The sequence below is a fragment of the Panthera tigris genome, chromosome F2 (genome assembly GCF_018350195.1).
Source record: "Panthera tigris isolate Pti1 chromosome F2, P.tigris_Pti1_mat1.1, whole genome shotgun sequence".
NCBI lineage: Eukaryota > Metazoa > Chordata > Mammalia > Carnivora > Felidae > Panthera > Panthera tigris.
This window is the reverse complement of record NC_056676.1, coordinates 34,446,875-34,473,147: the sequence shown is the minus strand read 5'-3', so window position 1 is coordinate 34,473,147 and position 26,273 is coordinate 34,446,875. Positions and strand designations below refer to the sequence as shown.

Here is a 26,273-nt window from a genome sequence, read left to right as displayed (position 1 = left end):
TCCTCACTGAAAAGGAGGATAATTACATTGGAGTAGCCTTATTCATGGGGTTGTAGGAGGCAAATGGGATGAGAAAATTACAGCATAGGGAATATAGTCAATAATATTGTATGATGACAGATGGTGACTACACTAATTGTGGTGAGCACTGAGTACTATACAGAATTGTCAAATCACAATGTTGTACACCTGAAACTAGTATAACATTTTATGTCAACTATTCTTCAATAACCAAAAAAATGGTGAAAACTTTTTAAATTATGAAGTGCAATCAGATATTTTTAAATGTGCCAGAAAGAGATGTAGAGTTCCAAATACAAGGTTAAAATATTAAATCACTGGAATACAGACTGAGAGAGAGCCACATAGAAATTTCTGGGAGACTCAGTTGAGGAAAAAGACTCAATATGAGTCAATATTGGGATGTAACTATTTTAAAACAAAAGCAATAATAACAGTAACATAATAACAGAATGTGTAGTACCACTCTATCTGTGTTAATCAAAACATATCTATTCTGTTTGCTTCTCGGCATCACTTCTTAAAAGGAATTCTGACAAAATGGAGTGCTTCCCAAGAAAGGCACCTACAATGATGATGACGGGGTCTCAGTATCATGCCACATAAAAAAAATCCTCAATAACATGGTATCCCAGCAAATTAAGACTCCTAATGGGAAGTAAATTATTATTGTCTTCAGATATATTTGTCTACTGTATGGAAGAGGGGTTATATGTGTTCTGTGTAGTTTCAGAAAATAAATTGAGGGTCAGTGTATGAAATTTGCCTTACTTTAGTTCACAATAAAATTTTCCCAGTTAAGAGAATGAAAAGACAAGCCACAGCTGGAAGAAAATATTTCCAGACACATATCTGATAAAAAATATTATGCAAAATATACAAAGAATTCCTAAACCTCAATAACAACAAAACAAACAACCCCATTATCTAAAACAAAAAAAGGGGGGAAATAAAAGATCTGAGCAGACACCTCACCAAATAAGATATACAGATGGAAAGTAAGCATATGCCTAACATCATCTGTCATCAGGAAATGGAAACGAAAACAACAAAGAGATACCACTATACATCTTTTGAATGGCTAGAATTCAAAATACTGACAACACCAGTGCTTGCAAGGATGTAAAGCAACAGGAACTCTCAATCACTGCTGACAGGACTACAAAATGGTACAGGCACTATGGAAGAATGTACGGAAGTTTCTTACGAAGCTAATCATACTCTGACCGTATAATCCAGCAAGCACACTCCTAAGTATTTACTCAAATGAGTTGAAACCTTACGTCCACACAAAATCCTGCACACAGATATTTGTGGTAGCTTTATTCATAACTGCCAAAAATTGGAAGCAACCAAAATGTCTTTCAACAGATGAATGTAAAAATAAACTATGTGTATCTACACAATTGAATATTATTCAGTGATTAGAAGAAGATATCAAGCCACAAAAAAACATAGAGAAAACTTTAATGTGTATCACTAAGTAAAAGAAGCCAGTCTGAAAACCACTACAGACTGTATAATTCCAACTATATAACATTCTAGAAGGCAAACTATAGATATCTTAAAAAAGATAAGTGGTCGCCAAATGTTCGGGAGAAGAAGGGAGGGATGAATAGGTGGCACATGGAAGATAATGAACCTATTCTGTTTGATATTGTAATGGTGGCTTCATGTCATTATACATTTGTCAAAACCCACAGAACTGTATAACACAAAAAGCAAATCCTAATGTGAACTGTGGACTTCAGTTAATAATAATGAATCACTATTCATTTATCAGTTGTAGCAAATGTACCACACGAATGTTAATGCACACTAATAAAGGAATCTTTGGTGGGGTGGGTGTAGATATATGGGAGAAGCTCTCTGTTCTTTCTGTTCAGTTTGCCTCTAAACCTAGAGCTCCTCTAAAAAATAAAGTCATTTGGAAAAATTAATAAAATTTATACATTTTTTACTTAAATCCTAATCATGAAAACAATTCATATATGAAATGGGCTGCTTGCGATGACAATTACTATACTTGAGGAAGTTCAAAGACCGATCAAATGACCATCCTTTCTGGATGAGGTAGAGGTAGAGACTTCTTTCTTAGAGTGGAATGTTATACAGCATGACCCCTAAAAGATCTGTTATACCTCTTTAATCCATTAGAAATGGTCAAGGTGCTGCTCCAATCAAATTACTTCATTTTGCTTCTTACTGCTTCTAAGGCCATCAGGAATGCCTGTATTTCCACCACAGTCTCTCATTCATAATTCTAACAGTGGTAAAAGGGAAGAGTTGCCATGCTCCCCTTCCAGGCACACCACAAACTGCCTTGTTTTTAGCCACGAGTACAAATCACTCATATTCTAGTGGAATTGCTCTATTTGGTTAGGATACCATGCTTTCTTTTTTTTTTTTAGATAAAAATTACCTTAAAGATTGATTTGTAAATAAGACATTTCTTTTCATATTTCATACCCAAAGCTAAGCATCTGGTTCTATGAAGATCAAGAGTTCCTAAGATGCAAAAATAATAATAGTATTTTCTAGCTATGTTCTCCCAGCAATATGTGAACTTTGCTATATCTTAACAGGTGAGGTGTTACCCTTTGAAAATCTGCTAAACATATACAGACATTTTCTTGAAAAAAATGTGTATGCACATTTTAAAAAATGCAGCAATTTCAGAGGTTCATGGAATTTCTGAAACCAGTATAAGAACTGTTAGGTAGTCCCTGAACCTTAAGTCAAGAAACCCCTACGGGAGCATATTCAACACATAACTTGATAGCTCCCACCTCTATACCTTTGCTCACACTGTTTCTTCTACTAATATGCCCTTTCACCTGCCTTCTTCTGGGCCACCAAGTCTACTATCTGACCTCATTATAACTTCCCAACTTTATATCCAAATATCAACCAAAACATTTCTCTACTGATCCTCTCTTTAACTCCCATGAGACACATACTCATTCCTATCCCCATGTCCCTGCTCCCTTTTTTACTGCCATACTTTCCTCCATTATTTAAACCCACACACCCATCACAATAATCTCAAACCTATTTGCTTTTTGAAGCCTTATCTGACAAGTCCTTCCTTATCACTCATTGTGAATATCACACAATTCTGTAAATGCATTAACATTCATAAGGTTTTTTAAATTTTGATAATAAATTATTAAGAACAAGTAATATGACTTACTTTCTTAGTACATTCAGGTACCTGTCTCATAACAGGTACTCCATAAAAACTTCTCCTTGGAATTTGGCACACTATAATTTAATATTGTAATGTTAGTAATAATTAATTACTAACTGAGTAAATGAATCGATGGTGGGGTTTTTTTTAAAAAAATAATTGATTCAAGTGAAATTAATCCACATAACATAAAATTAACCATTTTAAAGTGAACAATTTAGAAGCATTTAGTACATTCGCAATGTTATTCAACTGCTGTCTCTATCTACTCCCAAAACATTTCTATCACTAAAGTAAAATCTTTTACCCATTAAACAGTTTCTCCCCATTCACTCCTTTTACAAGCTCCTAGCACCCACCAATCAGTGTTCTGTCTCTGTAACTTCATCTATTCTGGATATTTCATCTAAATGGAATCCTGCAATATGTGACTTTTTCTGACTGGCTTCTTTCACTTAGCATAATATTTTCAAGGTTCACCCATGTTGTGGCATGTATCAGTACTTCCTTTTTTTATGGCTGAATAATATTCTGTTGTATGTATATACTATATTTGTTTATCCATTCATCCACTGATGGACATTTTGGCTGTTTACACCTTTGGACTATTGTAAATAGCTTATACATGAACTTGTTTAAATACCTGCTTTCCATTATTTCAGGTATATACCTAAGAGTGGAACTGTAGGATCATATAATAATTCTGTAGTTAACTTTTTGGGGACCTGCCAGAGTGTTTTCCAAACCCCTGAACCACCTTATATTCCCAATAACGTACAAAGTATAAGGGTTCTATTTCTCCACAACCTTGCCAACACTTATTTTCTACTTTTTTTTTATTATGTACATCCAACTGGTTAGTAAGTGGTACCTCTGGATGGTGACTTTTAAAACATTGGGCTGTTTTGTACACATCTGTAATATGTAAAGAGGTGAATTTACTGTGGAGCTAAGAAGCCTATGTTTCAGAGTCCTTCAATTGAAGACTCTGTGTTGAAATTAGAAGTCATATTTTTTATTCTTTTTTCTTTAAAAGATCCCTATAAATTATAAAAGCTTCCAGCCCCACAAAACTTGAATTTCCCCTACATGCAAGTAAATATTTACTGTTCATAACAGAAATATACCTATCCCCAACTATGGTGGTGTATTCTTTTGCTTCCAACATCACCATACTTAAAGGCTTTATGACAAATGTCACCTGAGTCACAAATTTAAGGTATTCCAGGTAGCATGGCAGGAACCTTAATAATCCCAGCCACTTATTAATTGCAGAATCCTCTGTGTCCAGGTTATTGCTAGAAAGCCAAACATAAATTTCTGTTTCCATAAGGATATATTCATAATTCTTCTAATTATTACCTCTCCTTCTCAAATATCAAATTAAAAAGAACAGAGAATAGAACCATAGGGTCTCTGCAATATTTTAAAGTAATAATGTCTTTTACTTTACTTTTTCAGTTTGCTTGTAGCAGATAGGATGATTCTGTCACATTCACTAACAGAAATCAAGTTGTAAATGCAAATTTATGTGACTATTGATGTCTCTGATTTACATAAAAATCTGTGATGCACACTCAAGATCTGTACTGACTATAGACAGATCAAATAGTGAGCTCCCTCAACCATGCCCATATGATTTATGAGTAAGTTTTACCACTATGTGCTGTTATGCCCTTCAGAAACTAGGTTCTTCAAATTGAATATTCAGTGTAATACAGTATGTGACAGACTATACAAATTATTTGCACAAGACATGGTAAGTACTTTTGACCATAAAATTTGATGATAATGTTCATCAGGAGAGTGGCCTGCCTCTCCGAAAAGGCTTGAAAATTTATGTTATAGTACCATATGGTGTTCTTGGCTTTCCCCATTTCCCTCTTGAAGATTCAAGTGTTTTTCCATCTTTTATTATAATTTTATCCTGTACAAAATATTAGCTTTACCTTGCATGTGAGAAAACTGAGTTTAAGTTAATGTCATTCAATTTTAACAAATTCACCTTCCAACCCATATTACTAAAGTAGGACCCAAATGACTAGATTCTCACTCAGTTGTGCTACATGTACCCTAAATGTTCTCTACTTCTTAAGGGAAGATATGCACTGTCAGACTAGTTTGGCTTTTTTAAAATCAAAATACTCACCTTTTAAAGATCAGAAAACATTGAGTTCTAATTAGTTCCAGTTTCCTCTTGTATAGTTTTGTCATAATTTGTTTATAACCTTCCATCACCTATTTTCATGCATGACTTTTCAATCAGACAGGTTTTCAGTTCATCTGAAAGAGATATAATAAAGCCCATCTCATTGAGTTTTGTAAGAATCATGTGTGATATTGACATAGCTAGCATTCAAGAAAAATGAGAACTTTCTACCCTTCCTTCAAGAAGAGAAAAAAGGGACTTAAGCCAAGGAAAAAGTGTGGTTCCAGATTTAAGCTTGCAAGTTCAATTTTAATGGAACAGTGTTTCTCAAATTTTAATGTCCATACAAATGATCTGAAGAGCTTGTCAAAATGCAAATTCTGTTTTAAAAGATATAGGGCAAGGCCTGATACTCTGCATTTCTGACAAGCTCTCAGGGATGCTGATACTACAGGTCTGCAGACCAGTCTTTTGAATAGCAAAGTTGTAGAATGCCATATTTCTACCTCAGTATGCTGAACTTAATAGGTATAATGGTGTTTTTCAGGTTAATGATGGTAGGGTTTTTTTTTTAATTTGGGATACTCATAGGTTTATATTCAATTGTAAGAAATTATATAGAAAGCTCCCACATATCCTTTAACCAATGGTAATATCTTACAAGAGTATATATAGTACAGTGCTACAACCAGGATATTAAGAGTTATAATCCACTGATCTTATTCAGATTTCCCTGTTTTATTTGTATTCATTTGTGTATTTGTGTGTGTGTGTTTTATGTAATTTTATTGTGTGTATAAATTCATATTACCACCATCAAAATACAAAATAGTTCCATCAAGGATCTTTCCTATTGCCCTTTATAACCACATGCGTCTCACTCCCTATGCCATTCTTTAGCCCCTCCCTGCTTCCTGACAATCACTAATGTGTTCTCCATCTCTACAATTTTGTCATTTTAAAAATATCATATAAATGGAATCACAAATGGTATTTAACCTCTGGCTATTGACTTTTAAGTCATATAATTTCCTAGAGATTCATTCTAGTTGTGTGCATCATTAATCATTCCTTTTTTAAAATTTTTTCTGAGTAGTATTCCATTATATGGCTGAACTACAGTTTACTTACTGAAGGACATCTGAGTTGGTTCCAATATTGGGTTATTAATAACAAAGCTCCTATGAACATCTGTGAACAGGTTTTTGTGTGAACACAGCTTCTTAGTTCTCTGGGATAAATGTCCAACATATCATGTGATAATTGGATCATACGATAATTACATGTTTAGTTTTATAAGAAACTGCCAAACTGTTTTCCAGAGTGTCTGTACCATTTTACATCCTAACCAGCAAAGTATGAGTGATCCAGTTTCTCCATATCTTTGCCAGTATTTGGTGGTGTCACCATTTTTTATTTTAGCCATTCTGATTGATGCAGTAATATTTTATTATGCTTTTAATTAGCATTTCCTAATGGCCAGTGACACTATACATCTTTTCATGAGCTCATTTGCCATTTGCATATCCTCATCCATGAAATGACTGTTCATGTCTTTTGCTCCCTTTATAATCAAATTGTTTTAAATTTTTGCTGCTAAGCTGTAGTGTTGTTTATATATTCTTGGTACTAGATCGTTGTTGGATATGTTGTTTGAAAATATTTTCTCCCGTGGTGTTGCGTATCTTTTCATCCTCCTAATAGGATCTTTTAATAGAGCAAATGTTTTTAATTTTGATTAGGTATAATTTTTCAGTTTTTCCTTTTGTAGATTATGCTTTTGGTATCAAATTTAAGAACTCTTTGCTTAGCCCCAGACCCAGAAGATTTTCTTTCACTTTTTCTAAAAAATTTTATACTATTTTGTTTTACACTTAAACTTATGATCCATTTTGAGTTAATTTTTGTATGAAGTATGAGGTTTAGGTTGAAGTTCACTTTTTTGCCTTAGATGTCCAGTTGCTCTAGCACCATATGTGTCAAAGCAGCTATCCTTCCTCCTTAGAACTGCTTTTGCACTTTTGTCAAAAGTCAGTTGGTGTGTTTTTCATAATGGCATAAATGTCCTACAGTCTGTCCCCAGAAGTAGATAACTGACAGCAATCAAAACTATGGGAGTGTCCCAGTCAGCACAGATTTCTTTATGAAAATATAATTACTAACAGAGAAGGAAAGCTATTATGGTCTGCTTCTATCTTAAGGAAAGTTTCAGTGTAGAGCCAAGCTACTAGCACTATTCTCTCACCGAATTTCAGCAGTTATCGGCAACTTGTAATTTCATCTTGCTTTTTTTTAACGTTTATTTATTTTTGAGACAGAGCGTGCATGCACACAAGAGCAGGTGAAGGGCAAAGAGAGAGGGAGACAGGATCCAAGCAGGCTCCATGCTATCAGCGCAGAGCCCAACCTGGGGCTCCAGCGCACAAACTGTGAGACCATGACCTGAGCTGAAGTCTGACACTCAGCCAACCGAGCCACCCAGGTGCCACTCATCTTGCTTTTTACCAACCTACTTCTAACAGACACTTCATCCTTCCTTTTGGTAGTTTAAAAGCCAGAATTATTTAAATTTTACCCACGTGCCTAGCCAACTTCTTTAACAGGTTTAATTTGACTCTTCAGTGCTTCAGATCATTTTTCTCTCTCTTCCCAACATTTAGAAGAAGGAAAAGAAGCCATGAATTTGGCACTCAGAGTATCCCTTAAATATATGCATTGCCCTCTCCTTTATTTCAACATCAAACTGAATATTCATTTGCCATTATTTCTTTATTAGACACTGTTAATTATCTAGCTGGAATATACATGATGTCTCTCTATGCTTTCACAGAAAAGAATCTGTGCAAATATTTTCCAGTCAAGGAAATATATCCCTGCTAACCATTTACTATGCACTCACTCTTAAGGAAGAATCTACTCAAGAATTTTGCCCCATCAGAAACTGAAACTCCTAATTTCTAGATGGGCAGGGACTGGGAGCTTGGTTCTCTAGGACTCTAGAAGCTGACCACAATCACATACAGGCCATCAGAGTTTAGATTTCTATTCAGCAGTCCTGTTCCCATTGTGCAGAACTGTGATCTGACTCTAAGTGCTGATCATCAGCACTGACTTCTCCTCCCTTTCCTAGTGTAATTTCCTTACGTGCTATATCTGGTTTCTGTAAGGATCTCCTGTGATTTTGCTTCATCAACTCAGACAGTCTTGGTTTCCCTTTTCTACAGATTGCCTCTCTTCACATTCAAATTATTGAATTAATCCAAATGGAACCCCTTCCTGTGAAGAGTTTTCCACATACATTTATTCCCATTGGCATCTGTTTGAAAGAAGCCAATCTCTGCTCTGAATCATAAGATTCTGTTTCTGTCTCCAGGCCACAGCCACACATACTGCTGCCAAGGCAATGACAAATCTGCCTCAGGGTAATTGGCATTTGTTTAGGGGAGTTAAAATAGTTCTACATTCCCTTTGTCACATCTGCTTCTTGCTGTTCACTGTCTCATTCCCAGTTTACTCATAGCAAGAGAAATTGCTAATGTAGTTAGAACCCAAAACATTGATCTGCTGTGTTTTAGTAGTGATTGGGATTCCTGTGCCTTGAAGGCAAGAAACCAGGCCCTCACCCTTTCTCTAGGGTTTTTTCCTCTCCTATGCAGTAAACCCATGTGGGCATGGATTACTTCTTAGGGAATATTTCCACTCAAGGTGGGTAGGTGGATAAGTAGACCCACAATCTGACCTACAGAAATAGCATATTTCTCTTCAGCATGTGGTTCCCAAATTTAGATTCAGGGAAAGATTGTAGAATCTACTTTAGCTTCAAGGCCTAAACTGAATTTCTCAATATAGATTTTGCCAGAGCTCTACATTCTCTACTAACTAAAATCCCAACTCCTTCATCTGTTTCGTCTTTTTAAACCCTTTTACCTTTTAAATTATATTCCTAGTGTCAAAGGAAGAGGCCACCATGTAACACCTGACACAAAAATTGAATTTGTTGCTTGCTAAGCCAGGCAGAGCTGTACTTGGAAGGTAAAGTCTCCCTGAACAAAGTGAAGAGCTGATTTTATATAGGGTTTGGCAGGTGGAGTTCAAGGAAAATTCATTTTCCCTTAGAAATTTTGAGATGCTGCTTTATTAGTTTCTAGTATCCAGTAGTGTCAGTGAGAAATCTGGTGCCGATCTAATGCTCCTTTATTTATAGGGATTTTTTTTTCCACCTCTAGAAGCTCTTAACACTTTTCTCTTTAATTTTAGTGTTCTGAGATTTACATTGGTGTGCTAAGTTTGAGTTTTCTAGTATTCATCTCACTTGCATTTGGTGGCCTTTTTGAATCTGAAGGCTTGCATATTTCTTCAATTGTGAAATAAGATTTCTCTATAGTATCTTTCTTCATTTTTATTGTTGTTTTTATTTTTGTTTTTCAAATGATCAAACTTTTTATCTCCAAGTTTCGAATTGATTGTCTTTCACAATAACCTATTCTGATTAATATAAAATAGATATCCTCTCTTAATTCTATTTTTAATTATTGTCTGTTTTGTTCATTTCCTCGGGTATTAGTTTTTCTGTTTGTTTACATTAGTGTTTCTGATAATGTTGATGTTGCACGATTTTTGGTAATTGTTGGCTTATGTGATTGTCTTTGTACTTAAAATTCCCCATAACTTGTGTAGATCAGTGGTGTACAAAACGGGAACAATAGGGAGTCTGGGTAGCTCACTCGGTTGAGCATCTGACTCTTGATATCAGCTCAGGTCGTGATTTCCTGGTGGTGAAATGGAGCCCCTCATTGGGCTCTGCACTGAGTGTGGAGCCTGCTTGGGATTCTCTCTCCCTCTCTCTCCATCCCTCCTCCACTCATGCTCACACACTCTCTCTCAAAATAAGTAAACATTTACTTTTTTTTTTAATTTTTTTTTAACGTTTTTTTTTGAGACAGGGAGAGACAGAGCATGAACGGGGGAGGGTCAGAGAGAGGGAGACACAGAATCTGAAACAGGCTCCAGGCTCTGAGCTGTCAGCACAGAGCCCGACGCGGGGCTTGAGCTCACTGACCGGGAGATCATGACCTGAGCCGAAGTCGGCCGCTTAACCGACTGAGCCACCCAGGTGCCCCTCAAAATAAGTAAACATTTAAAAAGGAGCACTGAGTGGTCTACCTTGAGGCTGTAGAAGTATTTTATTATCGACATTGTTCAGAATTATCAGCACACAGTGATGATTAAAAAAGAGACCAACTTTCAGTTATTTTTTTTTTCGTTTTATTATTTATTTTTGAGATAGGGAGAGACAGAGCATGAACGGGGGAGGGTCAGAGAGAGAGAGGGAGACACAGAATCTGAAACAGGCTCCAGGCTCTGAGCAGTCAGCACAGAGCCCGACGCGGGGCTCGAACTCACGGACCGCGAGATCGTGACCTGAGCTGAAGTCGGACGCTTAACCGACTGAGCCACCCAGGCGCCCCCAACTTTCAGTTATTTATAGTTTTTATTAAACTGGCTACAGACAATGCCTCCCTTTACTGCCTGCACGTGGGGAAAATCATTTCCACTGAACTCCCTCTTATTCCACCTCCTCACCTCACTCCACCATGTGGTAAACCATTGCTGTAGATTCTGTTCCATTTATTATATTCTTTCTATGGTGATTGTGGGAAAGAACACATTGCCAAGAAGTGTAACACTAACTCATCATCTGGTCATAGAGCCCCCCATTTATTCTGATTCTTACCAGTCACCTGGGAGACAGCCCTGCTTTTCCAGCCCAAAACCCATCTCACTGCAACATCCTGGAGGCAATGGCTCCTGCTTCTATCCACTCAGTGAAGGTTAGGTGAGAAAGAAAGTAACCTACTTCACTACTCTGTGTAATCATCCCAACGATTGGCCATGGCCCCCTTAAGGCCCCCTGATGTCCACTCCCCCCAAAAAAGGTAAAACACTTCCAGAACCTCTGTCACTTTTTGTTTAGTTTATTTATTTTGAGAGGGGAGGAAGGGCAGAGAAAGATGGAGAGAGAGAATTCCAAGCAGGCTCCATTCTGCCAGCACAGAACCCAACATAGGGCTCCATCTCACAAACTGTGAGATCATGACCATAGCTGAGATCAAAAGTCAGACGCTTAACCAACTGAGCCACCCAGATCCCCCCAAAACCCTCTCTCATTTTGCAACAAATATCTTCTGTGAGTGTTTTTGGCAGTGTTTTTCTTCAGTAGTAATAACAAGAGCAGCGCTGTTCTAAGCATGTCATAATTTGGGAGAATTAAACAAGTCAACATATGAACCCATGAGCTTTCTGTCTTTAAGAAATTTCTCAAATTCCTTGTTTTCTGACTAGAAGTTTCCTGTTTGTTTTCCGGTACTATACATTTTTTAAATCTTTTCTTTTGTCATTTTCAGAGATTTATGGCATTCAGCCTATTATCTTGATTTACTTTTTCATCTGCTTCTTAAAATAGCTTTACCCTTTTTTTTCTAGACCTGTATACATTCTGTAATAGTCTGCTCAGGCTGCCATAACAAAATACCACAAACTGAGTGGCTTAAACAACAGAAATTTGTTTTCTCTCAGTTGTAGAAACTGGAAATCCACTTCAAAGTGCTGTCAGGGTTTCTGGTTAAACCTCTCTTCCTGGCTTAAAGATGGCTGCCTTCTTGCTATGTTCTAACATTAGATGCCTTTGTTCTGTGCATGCACACAGAGACAACCCTGTGGTGTCCCTTCCTCTTCTTCTAAGGACACCAATCCTATTGGATTGAGGACTAAACCTTATGACTCCATTCTACCTTAATTACCTTCCTAAGGACCCTATCTCCAAATACAGTCACACTGGGGGATAGGGCATCAATGTATAAATTACGGGGGGGTGGGATACATGTTTCAGTCCATGGTGCATTCTAATCAGTCAGTTTTTCAATTTAAAAACCCCAGCAATTTACTCAGAAGAACCCAATAAGTAAGAATAAACATAATGACATATGTAAAATGAAAGAAAGGACTATTAACTAAGAAATCTTCAAAGTCAGGGAGCCTGGCTGGTTCAGTCAGTAGAGCATGTGACTCTTGAACTCAGGGTCATGAGTCTGAGCCCCACGTTGGGCAAGATATAACTTTAAAAAAATGTTTTTTAAGATTCTTCAAAGTCAATATAGAACATGTTATCTTTCCTCATGCAAAGTAAGTGCTATAAATATATGTTAAATAAATGAACGAGACACTCAAAATGCACCAATTTTCAGGAACATTTTGTGAGCAGATTGTTTGACTCTTGCAGGCTGCTACTATATGGAAAAAAATGATAAACAACATAGCTGTTGTTCACCTTAATCTCAAAAAATACCTGACATCACTAGAGAATTTAATGTCTATTGACATGAAACATATTAGTATTATGATTATTTTATGTTTGTATATTTATACGTATATTCATTCTCTTTCCAATTGGGCTAAGATTTGGGAAGGATTGCTATTAGTAGGTGTGTATGTATGTTGATGTGTACATATGGGTCTTAGGTTATAAATTTGTAACCTATGTGACACTATTTTTATAACTTTTTTGTTCCTTTAGTCTTAAAATGTTGTTTAACTATTAACAAAGTTAGGTACCAACAATTAACAAAGTTAGGCACCGCTGCATTTGTAGGCCATTACAATGTGATTCAATAACAATAGCAATAAATATCTTGGACACAACCTCCAACACTTATAGATTAACAGAAGGAAAAATCTAGAGAGTGAACTGCTGGCCAGAGTTCAGAAACAAGTTCTGGAATCACAAATGCATTGTAACACATTCTAGACAGATCAAGAATTTAAGTTAGGAAACTGCATCATAATATCCATATGTACATTTCCATTTGTACAAACTAATGTGTACAAACTATACCATATGCACAAGCAAAATGTGATAAACAACTCAAAATCTTCACAGCATTTAGAGGTGAATATGAGAGGGAAACCAAGTGAGGCTTGGTTGAGTTATAACTACACTAGCCCATATTTCCTTAAAATTTGTAGGTTTTATGGTCAACCACCAGATACATTGGTAAGAATCTGAATTTTGTACTAATTTCAAGTATTTTCATTCAGAAATTTATGCCTACAAAAATTTCCACTTATTCCAAGCAGGTTTCTTTTCTTTAAATGTAACCTTTGAGAACAACTGTCTGAATTTATCAATTATTGAGAAAACACAACAAACAAAAAAGACCTGCTCCTCTCTCCCCTCAAAGTTTTCCCAAATAGGAATATAATATTCTTTGTCCAATCCCTGTCTGTTATTCAACATATCTTGAATAGGAGATTTTAAAGGACTTTGATCAACTTGAATTTTTAAAAAGCATTAAGTCTTTAACGAAAAAAGGAATTTAATTCTTAATTAAGCATTAATAAGAATCAGATAAAGTTTGCAAAAGCCAAAGTTTACTCAAGATTTTACTAAAGGGAATAAATACCACTTTTAACTGAGTTCAGGAAATAATGAATGGAAATTCAAAATATCACTTCAAGAACAGAGTCTTTGCACTTTTTTACAAAATACTTGTCAAGACAAAAATGACAAAATTTGCACAGTTTGTGTGCAGCATGAGACACGACTGATCTTCTTTTCCAAACTCTTAGTTTCCCTGATTTTTGTGACATTTTTCTGTCTCAGATCTACCTCTCTAATTGCTACTTCTCAATTCCTTATCTTATGCTACTCCTTAAATGTCAGCAAATTACAAGGTTTGACCTCCCAATCTTTTCTTGTTCTATGCAGGCTCTTACCAGCAATCTCATCCACTATATAATTCCCACCATAGCCTCTAGAAAGGTGATCCTAGTTCAACATCTCCATCCAGCTCAGTCCTCCCTGTTTGAATTCCAGACACAAATTCTCAACTGCCTGCTATACATATTTTAAAAAGACCTTGATTCTTCATTCACACTTCAAGTTTAACGTATACTGAATTTAGTGCATTTACAGTTATCTTACAACTTATGCTTCCATCTGAGTTACATGGCATCACAGTCATCCAGTTTGCTAACTAACTTTGTCACATTTGTCACAACAAATTTGTCACAACAAATTACCATAAACTGAGTGGCTTCAAACAACAGAAATTTATCCTCTCACAGTTCTAGAGGCTAGAAGCCTGAAATCGAGGTGCCTGCAAGTTTGGTCCTTCTGAAAGCCCGAGGGAGAATCTGGTCCACATCCCTATCCCAGCCTCTGCTGGTTGCCAGCAGTCTGTGGTGTTTCTTGACTTGTGGATACATCACTCCAATTTCTACCTCCATTGTCACATGGTGTTCTCCCTGTGTGTCTCCTCCCTGTCTTCACTTGGCCTTCCAATAAAGACACCAGTCATTAGATTAAAGGCCCACCCAACTCCAGTATGACTTCATCTTCACTTAGCTACTCACATTTGTAAAGATCTTCTTTTTTTTTTTTTTTCAACGTTTTTTTTATTTATTTTTGGGACAGAGAGAGACAGAGCATGAACGGGGGAGGGGCAGAGAGAGAGGGAGACAGAATCGGAAGCAGGCTCCAGGCTCCGAGCCATCAGCCCAGAGCCTGACGCGGGGCTCGAACCCACGGACCGCGAGATCGTGACCTGGCTGAAGGCTGAAGTCGGACGCTTAACCGACTGCGCCACCCAGGCGCCCCTGTAAAGATCTTATTTTCAAGTAAGGTCACATTCTGAGGTTCCAGTTGGACATGAATTTTGGCAGAACACTGTTCAATGTCGTACACCGACCAAACTTGAAATTTCACTGTTACATTAACCCACATATTTTAACTCAACTTTCTCCCTTCTTCCAGTTATACTTCTTCCACACCACAACTAATTATCTTTATTTTTCTCAATTATTTTTCCAAAATATAGCTAATAATGTCCCTCTTCTGCTTAGAATCCTGCTATGCTTCCCCATTGATCTCAACTGACCTTTCAAACCAAATCATAGGTGATTTGGGATTTTACATTAAATGTTTGAGCTTTTATTATTCTCCACAGAGCAGCAACTGATACACTTTTTCTCAGGCTGTATCCTTTGCCTTGAACATTTTCCCTCTACATTATCAATCAAAGTGCCATTCATCCTTCACTGCAAACTCATTCTTGACTGCCACCATCCATTTCACCTCGTCAAAAGTAGTCACCCCTTTGCATTATACTAAAGCAACAACCTTAATGGGAGAGTGGTAAATGGGTATCACTGGGTGTACATAAAAACTTTCCAAGAGTCTCAGTAAACACAAATAGTTTTGAAAGAATCAGTTTCAAGATCCACATCTTACGTATGTACTCTTTCTTAAAATTTATATCCTAGGGTACCTGGGTGGCTCAGTGGATCAGGTATCAGACTTCAGCTCAGGTCATAATCTCACGGTTCATGAGTTCAAGCCCCCTTCAGGGTCTCTGATGTCAGCACAGAGTCCGCTTTAGATCCTCTGTCCCCTTCTCTCTCTGCAGCCCCCCAACTCATGTGCACACGCACGTGCTCTCTTGCTCTCAAAAATAACAATAAATAAACAAATATAAATACATAAAAATGATATCCTGAATACTCCCACAGACCACAAGTTTCTCTTTTCTGCCTCCCCTTTCACGATGGCTTTTCTCTCCCTTTGCAAAAGAAAGGCCTACTTCTAACCCATCTCATTATTACTATGATGCATTCACCCTGGAGTGAGAAAGCTTCTGCAACCCCAAATGCAAGAACAATTGTCAAATATATGATTTTTTTTTTGCTTATATCTCTGATTGAATTTAAAGAAATGAAGACTACCACTATAATTCGATTTTTTTCATCAGCTTTTATTTTAAATGAGTGTTCTCTATACCCTTATCAAAAAAATTAAAACAGGAATAAATGTCACTCTAACAACTAATTTTTTATTCTCCCATAGATACATATACAAATTTTAACAGCCTCACTCATCTCAATAAGAGTTTTAATAAGACTTTCCTTCTATTTCTTTACTAAAATTTGTAAAATGTTTACATATTTATGTAAGATATGGTTCATCAAGGAATTATGAGGAATAATTCTTTTAAAAATATACGTTTAGTAATATGAACAAGAAATATCAAATATCACTCAAATGAGACATAGTTACATAAGGCATATCCATTGCTTCTCTCTCTACACCCGTTTGATTTTGTGTTTATCTCATGAAAATACATGACTTTTTATTCAGTCACAAAATTACCTAAAGAGAAATACATTCATAGCTTCTGCATATATGTCAGTAAGGGAGAAGATGAACAAGGATTACTCTTTAAGGGAGCTGGGGAAAAAAGAAAAGATGAAATAAATGGACATAAAACGCTCAACTAATACAAAAAGAAAAATATATCGTAGTGGAAATATAGACATGCATTTGAAATGCTGGCATGCTTTCTAATATAATTTTCAGCACTTTAATCATGAGGTAGGTTTGCACAATAAAAACCAGTGTGATTAAGTGGCAATTATATGGTCAATTAGGGCTTATCGATGATTCAGGAAAAAAGAAAAAACACTCTCCTTAGGTCTTAAGGTTTGGATTAGATATTTTGACAGTTCGAATACCTGCCTTTACAGTTAATGATCCAGCAAGTCTCAACTTCACTTTTTATAGATTTTTTTTAGTGCACTGAGGCACATCACATAAGGTCAAACAAGAGGTTGGAAGTAGTGAGTTTATTTATTCAATAAGCATTTATTGAAAACTTACCTTGTCCTAGGTCTTGTGGAATATAAAGAAAACACGGTTTCTGACCTTGAGAACTTCAGTCTATAATGATATCATCTACATACATCTCTTCACACATCCCATATACACTGATGACCACCAAGGTCTTATCCCCAGAAAATGTCTTCTGGGAGGCACAAAATCCTATCACACAAGGTCCTACAAACATCTTAAATTGAACATGCACACACACACACACACAAAAACTCATTTTTCCACACACCCTCTATATACAAACATCTTTCTGAGTTCCTCATTATATTAATGGCATCTTCATGAAGCTAGACTCTTGTAATACAAACTTAGAAGTTATTCTTGATTTCTTATTTGGATTATTCAGAAGATCCAGAAAGATCAAATCCTTTTCTTTCTGGCTCTAAATTATTTCTTTAATCCTTCTCTTTTCCCGTAACAGTTCTAACCTAACCCATTCACTTCTTTCCTTGTGTCGATCCATTTACACTGCTCCTCTTCAACTCTGCCACTATTTCTGGGTCTCTAAAACTTCTATCTGCTCATACACCTCATTTGCTTAATACTCTACATTGGCTCCCATTAACCTATAGATTAATGTCCAAACTCCTAATAAATCATGTAGGAACCATCATAATCTGACCCCACTCACCTTTCAGGACCTAACCACCACCACTCCTACCACCTCTGCTACCTGGCCTCCTCCATATACTTACTCTGTTCCAGTCACCCCCACAATACTTGCTGAATGTGTTATGTTTTTTCACATTTCTGAACGTATTATTCTCAATGCCTCGAAGGTCCTTCTTTCATTTCTCTGTCAAAGGCCTTCTAAACATTTCAGACTTAAGATGCTTTCTCTGTGAAACCCTTCCTTGATTCCCCAGGCCAAGTTTAGTATGAACATAGCACTTTGTACATATATTTGTTATTTATTAGGTACTCATTTACATCCTTACTTCCCCCATTAAACTATGAACATCCGTAGGGTTACAGTCTAATTCATCTTTTTATTCCATTACATAAAGTAGAAACTCAACAGTCTGATGGATGAATAAACTCCTAGGCATACTAAGAAGAAATCTGTGAAATTATATATATAACACTTCTTAATCAGAAAAAAAAATTCTAGTTTTGTAGACCTCATATCCCCTACTTCTATATTGTCTAAGATGTACCAGTCTTCCACTGCATCTCAGTCTTCGCCATTCTTGAGAAGGCTTTTAAAGCTTTTAGTGTGACACACTTAAAGAATCTTGATGCTGAGGGGTGCTTGGGTGGTTCAGTTGGTTAAGCGTCTGACTTCGAATCAGGTCATGAGCTCACACTTCGTGGGTTCGAGCCCCGTGTCGAGCTCTGTGCTGACAGCCTGGAGCTCGTTTCAGATTCTGTGTCTCCCTCTCTCTCTCTGCCCCTCCCCTGTTTATGCTCTGTCTCTGTCTCAAAAATAAATAAACATTAAAAAAAATTTTTTTTAAAGAATGTTGATGCTGAGGCAGGACTTTTGACATATAAAAGAGGCATAAATTATACTATGATAATAAGAAAGAAAGACACACCGATGGTCTGGGAATCTGTAAACAATTATAGATATGATATATTTCTGTTCATGATAGAGAATGGAGATTAGTAGAGAGGGGCTCATACTAGGGTTCTTTTTAAATAGAATCCACAGTGGGTGGTGCCTGGTGGCTCAGTCAGTTAAGCGTCCGGCCTCAGCTCAGGTCATGATCTCATGGTTTGTGAGTTTGAGCCCTGCAGGCTCTGTGCTGACAGCTGGGAGCCTGGAGGCTGCTTAGGATTCTATGTCTCCCTCTGTCTCTTTCCCTCCTCCACTCACACTGCCTCTCTCTCTCTCTCTCTCCCTCTCTCAAGAATAAATAAAGATGAATTTTTTTAAATAGAATCCACAGATTACCCAGCTCCAATGTGAACCGCATCAGTTCCAGTTTGGAAGTGAGATGGAAAGGGGAGATATGGATGTGAGGAGGTGAGAATGGATAGAACCTATATGGGTCTGCGTAGACACAGTGTCAGACTTCAGAAGGAAGGTAGAGAGAACGAGTTAGAAGTCTGAGGAAAATCTGTCAAGGAACTCAGATCTTTAGGAAGTATACTAATTCATATCTTATACCCTGTACTTATTTTTTGTTTGTTTGTTTTCTTAGAAGGGAAGTGCATTAACGCACACTAGATATATTCATTTTCTACTGCTGCATAAGAAATTATTACAAACTAGGTAACTTAAAACAATACCATTTAATAGCTCACACTGCCATAAGTCAAAAATCTGGGTGAGGCTAGGTTCTCTGTTTAAGGTCTCTCAAAGCTGAAATGAAGGTATCAGCCAGGCTTGGCTAGTCTCTTACCTGGAGGCAGCAGAGAAGAATCTACTTCCAAGCTCATTCAAATTATTGGCAGAATTCAGCTCCATGCGGTTGTAGGACTGAAGTCCTTGTTTTCTTGTTATCAGCTAGCCTGAGACAGTCTCTGCTCCTAGAAGCTTCATGTAATTCTCATGAGGGGGCCCCTTTATTCTTCAAAGCCAAAAATTGATAATTTCTCTCAAGTAGAATTGCCCTTATGCTTCAAACCTGTAACTTTCTGCTCTATCACCAGCTACAGAAACTCTCTGCTTTTAAAGGGCTTATCTGATTACATCAGGCCCATTTGTATAAATTTCTTACCTTTAAGTCAACTAAGCTATATAGCACACACTAATTATGAAAGCAAAATCCACCATATTTATTGTCTCCAGGATTATGCAGGACAAGTACACCAGGGGGCCACCTTAGAATTCTGCCTACATCACGATCTCACAGTTTGTGAGATCAAGCCTGCTTCAGGCTCCATGCTATCAGGCCTGATCCTCTCTCTCCTTCTCTCTCTCTTTCTCTGCCCTTCTCTCTCTCTCTCTCTCTCTCTCACTCACTCTTGCTCTCAAAATAAATAAATAAACCTTTAAAAAAAAAGTAGAATTCTACCTACAATGCCAGGTAATGTTTCTTTTTTTTTTTTTTCTTCTAATGATGCAATTAAATGTCAGAATCACAGTCCTCAAGATCTAATAGAGTCAAGAATGGACATTTGTTATTTGTGGATTCTAATATTTCATTGGTAAATCTGTATTCCACCAACACTGTTCCATCAAACTTAATTTTTTTAATATTTATTTATTTTTGAGAGAGACAGAGACAGAATGTGAGTGAGTGAGGGGCAGAGAGAGAGGGAGACACAGAAGCAAAAGCAGGCTCCAGGCTCTGAGCTATCAGCACAGAGCCCGACACGGGGCTTGAACTCACGAGCTGTGAGATCATGACCTGAGCCAAAGCTGGACGCTCAACCCAGTGAGCCACCCAGGCGCCCCCATCAAACTTAAGTTTTAAATTGTTCTATTCACTTGTAGAAAGGAGCAAATAATTGTCTGAGATCTATAAGGAGTGTGAAAAAACTTAATTTCTCCCTTGTATGTACTTCTTCATGGATCCATCTCTATCACCATTTTTTTCCTCATTTTGTCCAAAAAGCAAACCACATGAAGCCCCTGTTATAAATGAGTATGCTGATGCCCAGCTACACAACTTGGTGAGAAGGATGCGTCAAAGAACAATCCTCTACAAGAAAAAGTTGGTAGAAGGAGATATATCCTCACCTGAAGCCAGCCCCCAAACTGGTAAGCATTGTTACTCAAAGTACTGGAAAGAAAAAAATTATGAAGGGGCATGTGTTTTCAAATATCTTAGCTTGGGGTCCCCCAAAAGCAGACCCTGTGACAATGATTTAAGTACAGATAGTTTGTATTGAAGGTGATCCAGGAAGGTGAGAGCAGATAAGAGAGATGGAGATAGGAGTTAAGACAATAAAGACGTATTGATGAGATGGCTTCTTCTGTAGGCCCTAGGACTTGATCCAGCTGAAAAACTATGTGGATCACACTTAAAAATTCTCCTGAGAAACCTCCACACTGTTTTCCAGTGGTTGCATCAATACATATATTCCCACCAACAATGCACATGATCCCCCCTTCTCCACATCCTCACAAACACTTGTTATTTCTTGTCCTTTTGATACTAGCTATTCTGACTGGTGTGAGGTGATATCTCATTGTGGTTTAGAATTGCATTGGCGTGATGCTGAGTGATGTTAAGCATCTTTTCATGTGTCTGTTGGCCATCTGTATGTCTTCTTTGGGAAAAAATGTCTATTCAGGTCCTCTGCCCATTTTTTAATCAGATTGTGTGGAAGGTTTTTTGGTGTTGAGTTGTATAAGTACTTTACATATTTTGGAGAAAGCAGCTGGGGTATCAATCCACCAACTGTTTTCCATTGGCTGAAGGTTGTTGCTGGGGCATGTTGCTAAGTCTCCAACACTTTAAGTAAGCCAGCTCAGAGAAACCCTGAAGAAGAGAGACACAGGGAGCCCTCTGCACATGACCTCTGGACCCACCATATATGAAAAAGCCAACAGCAATATCCACGATAGCAAGTTTTATTGTAAATATTAATTAAGAATACCCTTTATACACAAAGCATTTATTATAAAAATATAAGAACACTATCTGAATATACAACATAGTAGGGAACATCAATAAACTAATCACATGGGGGGCAATCATCAGCTTCCCTAATAATTTCAGAAATGTGTTTATGAAAAATTAATAAATACAATAAAGTAGAGCACAAAAGTGATATATATTATGAATACATTTTTATAAAAATATTTATGTATATATATAGAGAGAGAGACAAAAATAGAAGAAAGGTTGTTTAATAACAGTTAAATAAAAATTAAACTGTTAACATATAGAGTTAAGGGTTTCCTTTATAAGGAAAATTCTGTATAAAGTAAATTGGATTTTTAAAATAAACTACAGGGGATCCTGGATGGCTCAGTCAGCTAAGTGTCTCACTCTTGATTTCAGCTCTGGTCATGATCTCAGGGTCAGGAGACCGAGCCCCACATTGGGCTCTGCACTGAATGCAGAGCCTGCTTTGGATTCTCTCTCTGCCCCTTCTCTGCTCATACATGTTCTCTCTCTCTCTCTCAAAATAAACAAATTAACATTTTTTAAATAAGTAAAAAATAAACTACCTATTGTATAGTAATTTCTTTTTGAAAAGAAAAGGCAGTCATTGTATTTTGATAAACTATGTTGAAAAAATATTTTGAGCTTTATTTATTCATAACTTGAAAGATATGTGCAAAACCCAAGAAGCATGAAACTAAAACCTTTAGAATGATGTAAATTTTTAATGTTTCTTTTCAGTGTAAACCTAAGGACTGACTTTATGCTACAAAATATGTAAGAATTAAGCTTGTACTTAAAATATCCTATTTGTGGTGTGCCTGGCTGGCTCAGTCAGTAGATCATGTGACTCTTGATCTCAAGGTTGTGAGTTTGAGTCCCACATTGTGTGTGGAGATTACAGTAAATAAATAAAATAATATATCCCATTTGTAACACCTGTAGGATAATTTACTAGTAAGCTTTAAATCTGTTTATTTCCAAATTCCAGTGTTTTCCTTACATGGATATTGTCATTAATGTCACTGTTTTCAATGTCAAAACATGCTTTATCTGCCTATATTGAGATGGGAAGATTCTGAAATGTTCTGACTTTGAGAAATCCAAGCTTTTTCTCATTTAGCTAACCTGACTTCTTAAAAATGTGTTTATCTCTTTTTTCCCCTATAAAGCAAAGCCCACAGCTGTACCATCAACACAAGAAAGCAGTGCTAAGCTAAAAGAAGAACATTACTATCACATATTGTGTTTTAAATTCCAGAAGATGCCTCTGACAGAGTATCTAAAGCAAATTAGACTTCCAAGAAGCATAGATTCATACACAGGTACCATCAAAGGGTGAAATTCTCAGTGGGAGGGCTGGCTATTATCAAGAACTCATGTAACCCAAAGTCACCAATGACTTCCTTTTTTCCCTAGCCCACATTCTAAATCTGTCTAGAAAGCAGAACATAAACTATATCAAATATGCAATGGACTGTTTGCGCCTCTCTGGTGAAAGCAAGAGATAAAATATTCCTGCCTATTTTTAAAATGTATGCCAGAATAATGTGAAGTAAAGTAAATGTATAATCACCAAAATAAATAGATGATAGATAGATGCATAGATAGATAGATGGATAGATAGATAGATAGATAGATAGATAGATAGATAGATAGATATAAAAAGCAGTCCAGGGTCTATTCTGCCAATAATTACTTCTGAAAAGAAAGCTCCAAAGTATTCAGCGATATGTACACCCACACCCCTCCCTAAAAAAGTAATTATAAAGTATCTATCTTCTTCCATCCTTTCACATTGTTAATTATTCTAACTGAACAAATCCCTTCCTGTGGCCTCCCTCCAGCAGAAGAAAGCAATTGTGAAAGGACATGGACTGTGTTAATGGACCGATTCTCTGCCCTCTCACATCAGCCATACTCATTCAGGCAAGATGTGGCCTTTTTGTCTACCTACCCTGGGTGATCCTGAAGTTTAACTCCTGATGCAGAAAAGGCTTACTGCCACAGTTATCCAAACAGGGCATCTCTGACTTCCCCTGAGTCTCCTCTTCCTTGATCCATATAGCACACTTACCTGTGGGGACAGACTCAGCATGGCCACTTCTTGGCAAAGAAGAAGGCCTTTCTCCAATGTTAGAAGAGCTGATAAGATCACTCAATATCCCTTGTAAAACCCAGTGCTTTCGACTCTAAAGGCAGAATTGTACTGAATGTTAATAGAACCTTTTACAGTAATTTTCTTATCTCCAGAGGACATTGCTCCAACATTACCATTACAAGAGAGTCTTTTTTAATGCTTATTACATGCCATTTGGATTTTTCTAGATCGACTCTATCTCCTGTGGCTCTTGCTTGTCACCATTGCCTATAACTGGAACTGCTGGTTTATACCTCTGCGCCTTGTCTTTCCGTATCAAACACCAGACAACACACGCTACTGGTTTATTACAGACATCATATGTGATATCATCTACCTTTGTGATATGCTATTAATCCAGCCCAGACTCCAGTTTATAAAAGGAGGAAACATAATAGTAAGTGGGGCTGGGGAGAAGCAGAAACTGACAAATGAATATCAGATTGGACAACAAAAAAATAAATTAACAACACTGTTTATTTAATATCCGACTGTTTCTGTCTGTATGAGTCTTTAACCACTAAAAACCACCAGTATAACAACAACAACAACAACACAACCCTTGAGGATTCACTGTGTTCTGGGGACCATGCATCTCCCTGTGCTTTAGTTTCCTCATCTTAAAAATAGTAATAAAATAGTACCTTCACAATGTTGATGGAAAGACTAAATGAAATGATGCATGTAAAGTGCCTCGAGCTATGTCTGATGCCTCATGAGTGCATTTATTTACGCTGCCTCACCTAATCCTTCCAGTCACCCTATAAAGAAGATGTTATTGTCAACCCCATATACAGGAGATGAAACTGAGGTTTGGAGAGGGTAGATGATTGCTCAAGGCACAAAGCTAAGAAAGTAGTTGAGACAAGATTCGAACCTAGACCTTTACTCCAAAACCCATGTTCATTACAACTGCACCATGTTGGTTCATGTTGGTAAGTTTTTCAGACTTTGATAATATGTGATGATAGAAAGATAATACCAGGTCTGAAATGTCAAAAATATACACATACTTTACCTAAATAATGTAAAAAAAAAAGTATGAATTATCAATGCAAAAAGAAGTAATTTAATATATATTTCTCTAGTAATCAAGCTTCATATAGTCCACGAGGCAGGTACTTTCTACCACATTGGAATCTACCATTCACCTCAATATTTTTTTTAAATAAGGCAGGTATTATTTCACACATAAAAGTCTACTCAACCTCCTCAGGAGATAGCCTGATGTTCAAAAGCCCTAGTCTGTAAGATTTTTAGGACACAGACTGTATCCTGTTTTTATAACTGTATAGTCAGCAATGAGCACAGCACCTGTACATAGTACAAAAAACAAATCTAAAGTGTTAGGCCTTGACACTTTGGGAAAACCTAACTTAAAAAGAAGAGAAAAGCTGTCATGACCCTTTAAATCAGTATAGATTCACTGCAATGTCCAATATAGTGGCCACTAGCCAGATGTGTCTGTTCAAATTTCAATTTAAATTAATTAAGATTAAATAATATTACAAATTCACGTTTCCTAGCCACACTATCCATATTTTCAGTGCCCAATTTTCATTTGGCTAGAGGCTACCATATCCGAGAACACAGAATATTCCCACCATTGCAGAATGTGCTATTAGATAGTACTATAACAATAAGCCATCAAGTTCTTCATCAAAAGAGCCAGACTGTAAGTAGGAAGCCACACAGCCTGCAGACAGGTACAAATCACAAGCACAAAAAACACACCAGTTGTTTTGTGATTTTTTTTTAAATTAATATGGCATCTACTGGCTTATATTCTTTTCACTCTTCCACTTTCCAGACTCATCACATCCCAGTTCTCATCATCAAATGCAGTGGCTTACCTCAGAAACTAGCATTCTTACCCTTAGGAGAAATTATCTTCTCCTAGATTTATCCTCAGTTTTGAGGGAATTTCATAAGCAATCCTGTCAGTCTAAGACAGAAACAGAAGAATATGTTTTCACAAGCACATACCCAAATCTTAAAGCCTCTACTCTCCAACCCCTTCCTCAACTAACTAGAAGGATGCCTCCTTTCCAACTGGTGTCCATGTCACAATCTCTGTGAGGGCGGCACAGAACAGATCCTCCAGTGGATCTGTCACAGTAGGAAGAGCAGACCAGTGGAATATATGGCACCGTGGTTGAAACATATTTTTAAAGAATACAGGTGGGTTCCTTCATCTCCCAAATATTTTCTTTTGAATCTCCAAGCAATCTTAAATTATCAAAAAGCTAAAAGGAGTAATTTTGGTTATTGTTGTTTTATTTTAGAAAAAATTTTATTTGCTGAAGAAATCCTCCTATTATTTGAAAGTTTTCATAGAAAGAAATTCTGAAGGCAAGAGCTAAGGCTGTAACAAAAATCTATTCAAAATATTCCTTGTGTGGACTTCAGAGCACTAGTCAGCTCACCAGCACTATCCCCAGAGCTCACTGGCAGTTTGATGAATGATGATGATGGTGTACAAATAAGAAGTAAACAACACACAAAAAAAGAGTGCTAATTTCAACCTCCATTAGATGCACAAGGGG

At 36.9% G+C, this 26,273-nt stretch overlaps 1 protein-coding gene across 7 annotated transcripts in view; it reads left to right on the top strand.

Annotated features, from left to right (window-relative positions):
• Positions 1–26,273, top strand: part of CNGB3 (cyclic nucleotide gated channel subunit beta 3) — a 273,696-nt gene that overhangs the window by 159,062 nt on the left and 88,361 nt on the right. For all 7 annotated transcript variants that reach the window (XM_042973520.1, XM_042973525.1, XM_042973523.1 and 4 more), the window contains 3 exons: positions 20,589–20,734; positions 22,760–22,912; positions 23,916–24,124. In XM_042973520.1, coding sequence (XP_042829454.1) covers positions 20,589–20,734; positions 22,760–22,912; positions 23,916–24,124 — 508 coding nt within the window. The remainder of the gene's footprint in view (positions 1–20,588; positions 20,735–22,759; positions 22,913–23,915; positions 24,125–26,273) is intronic.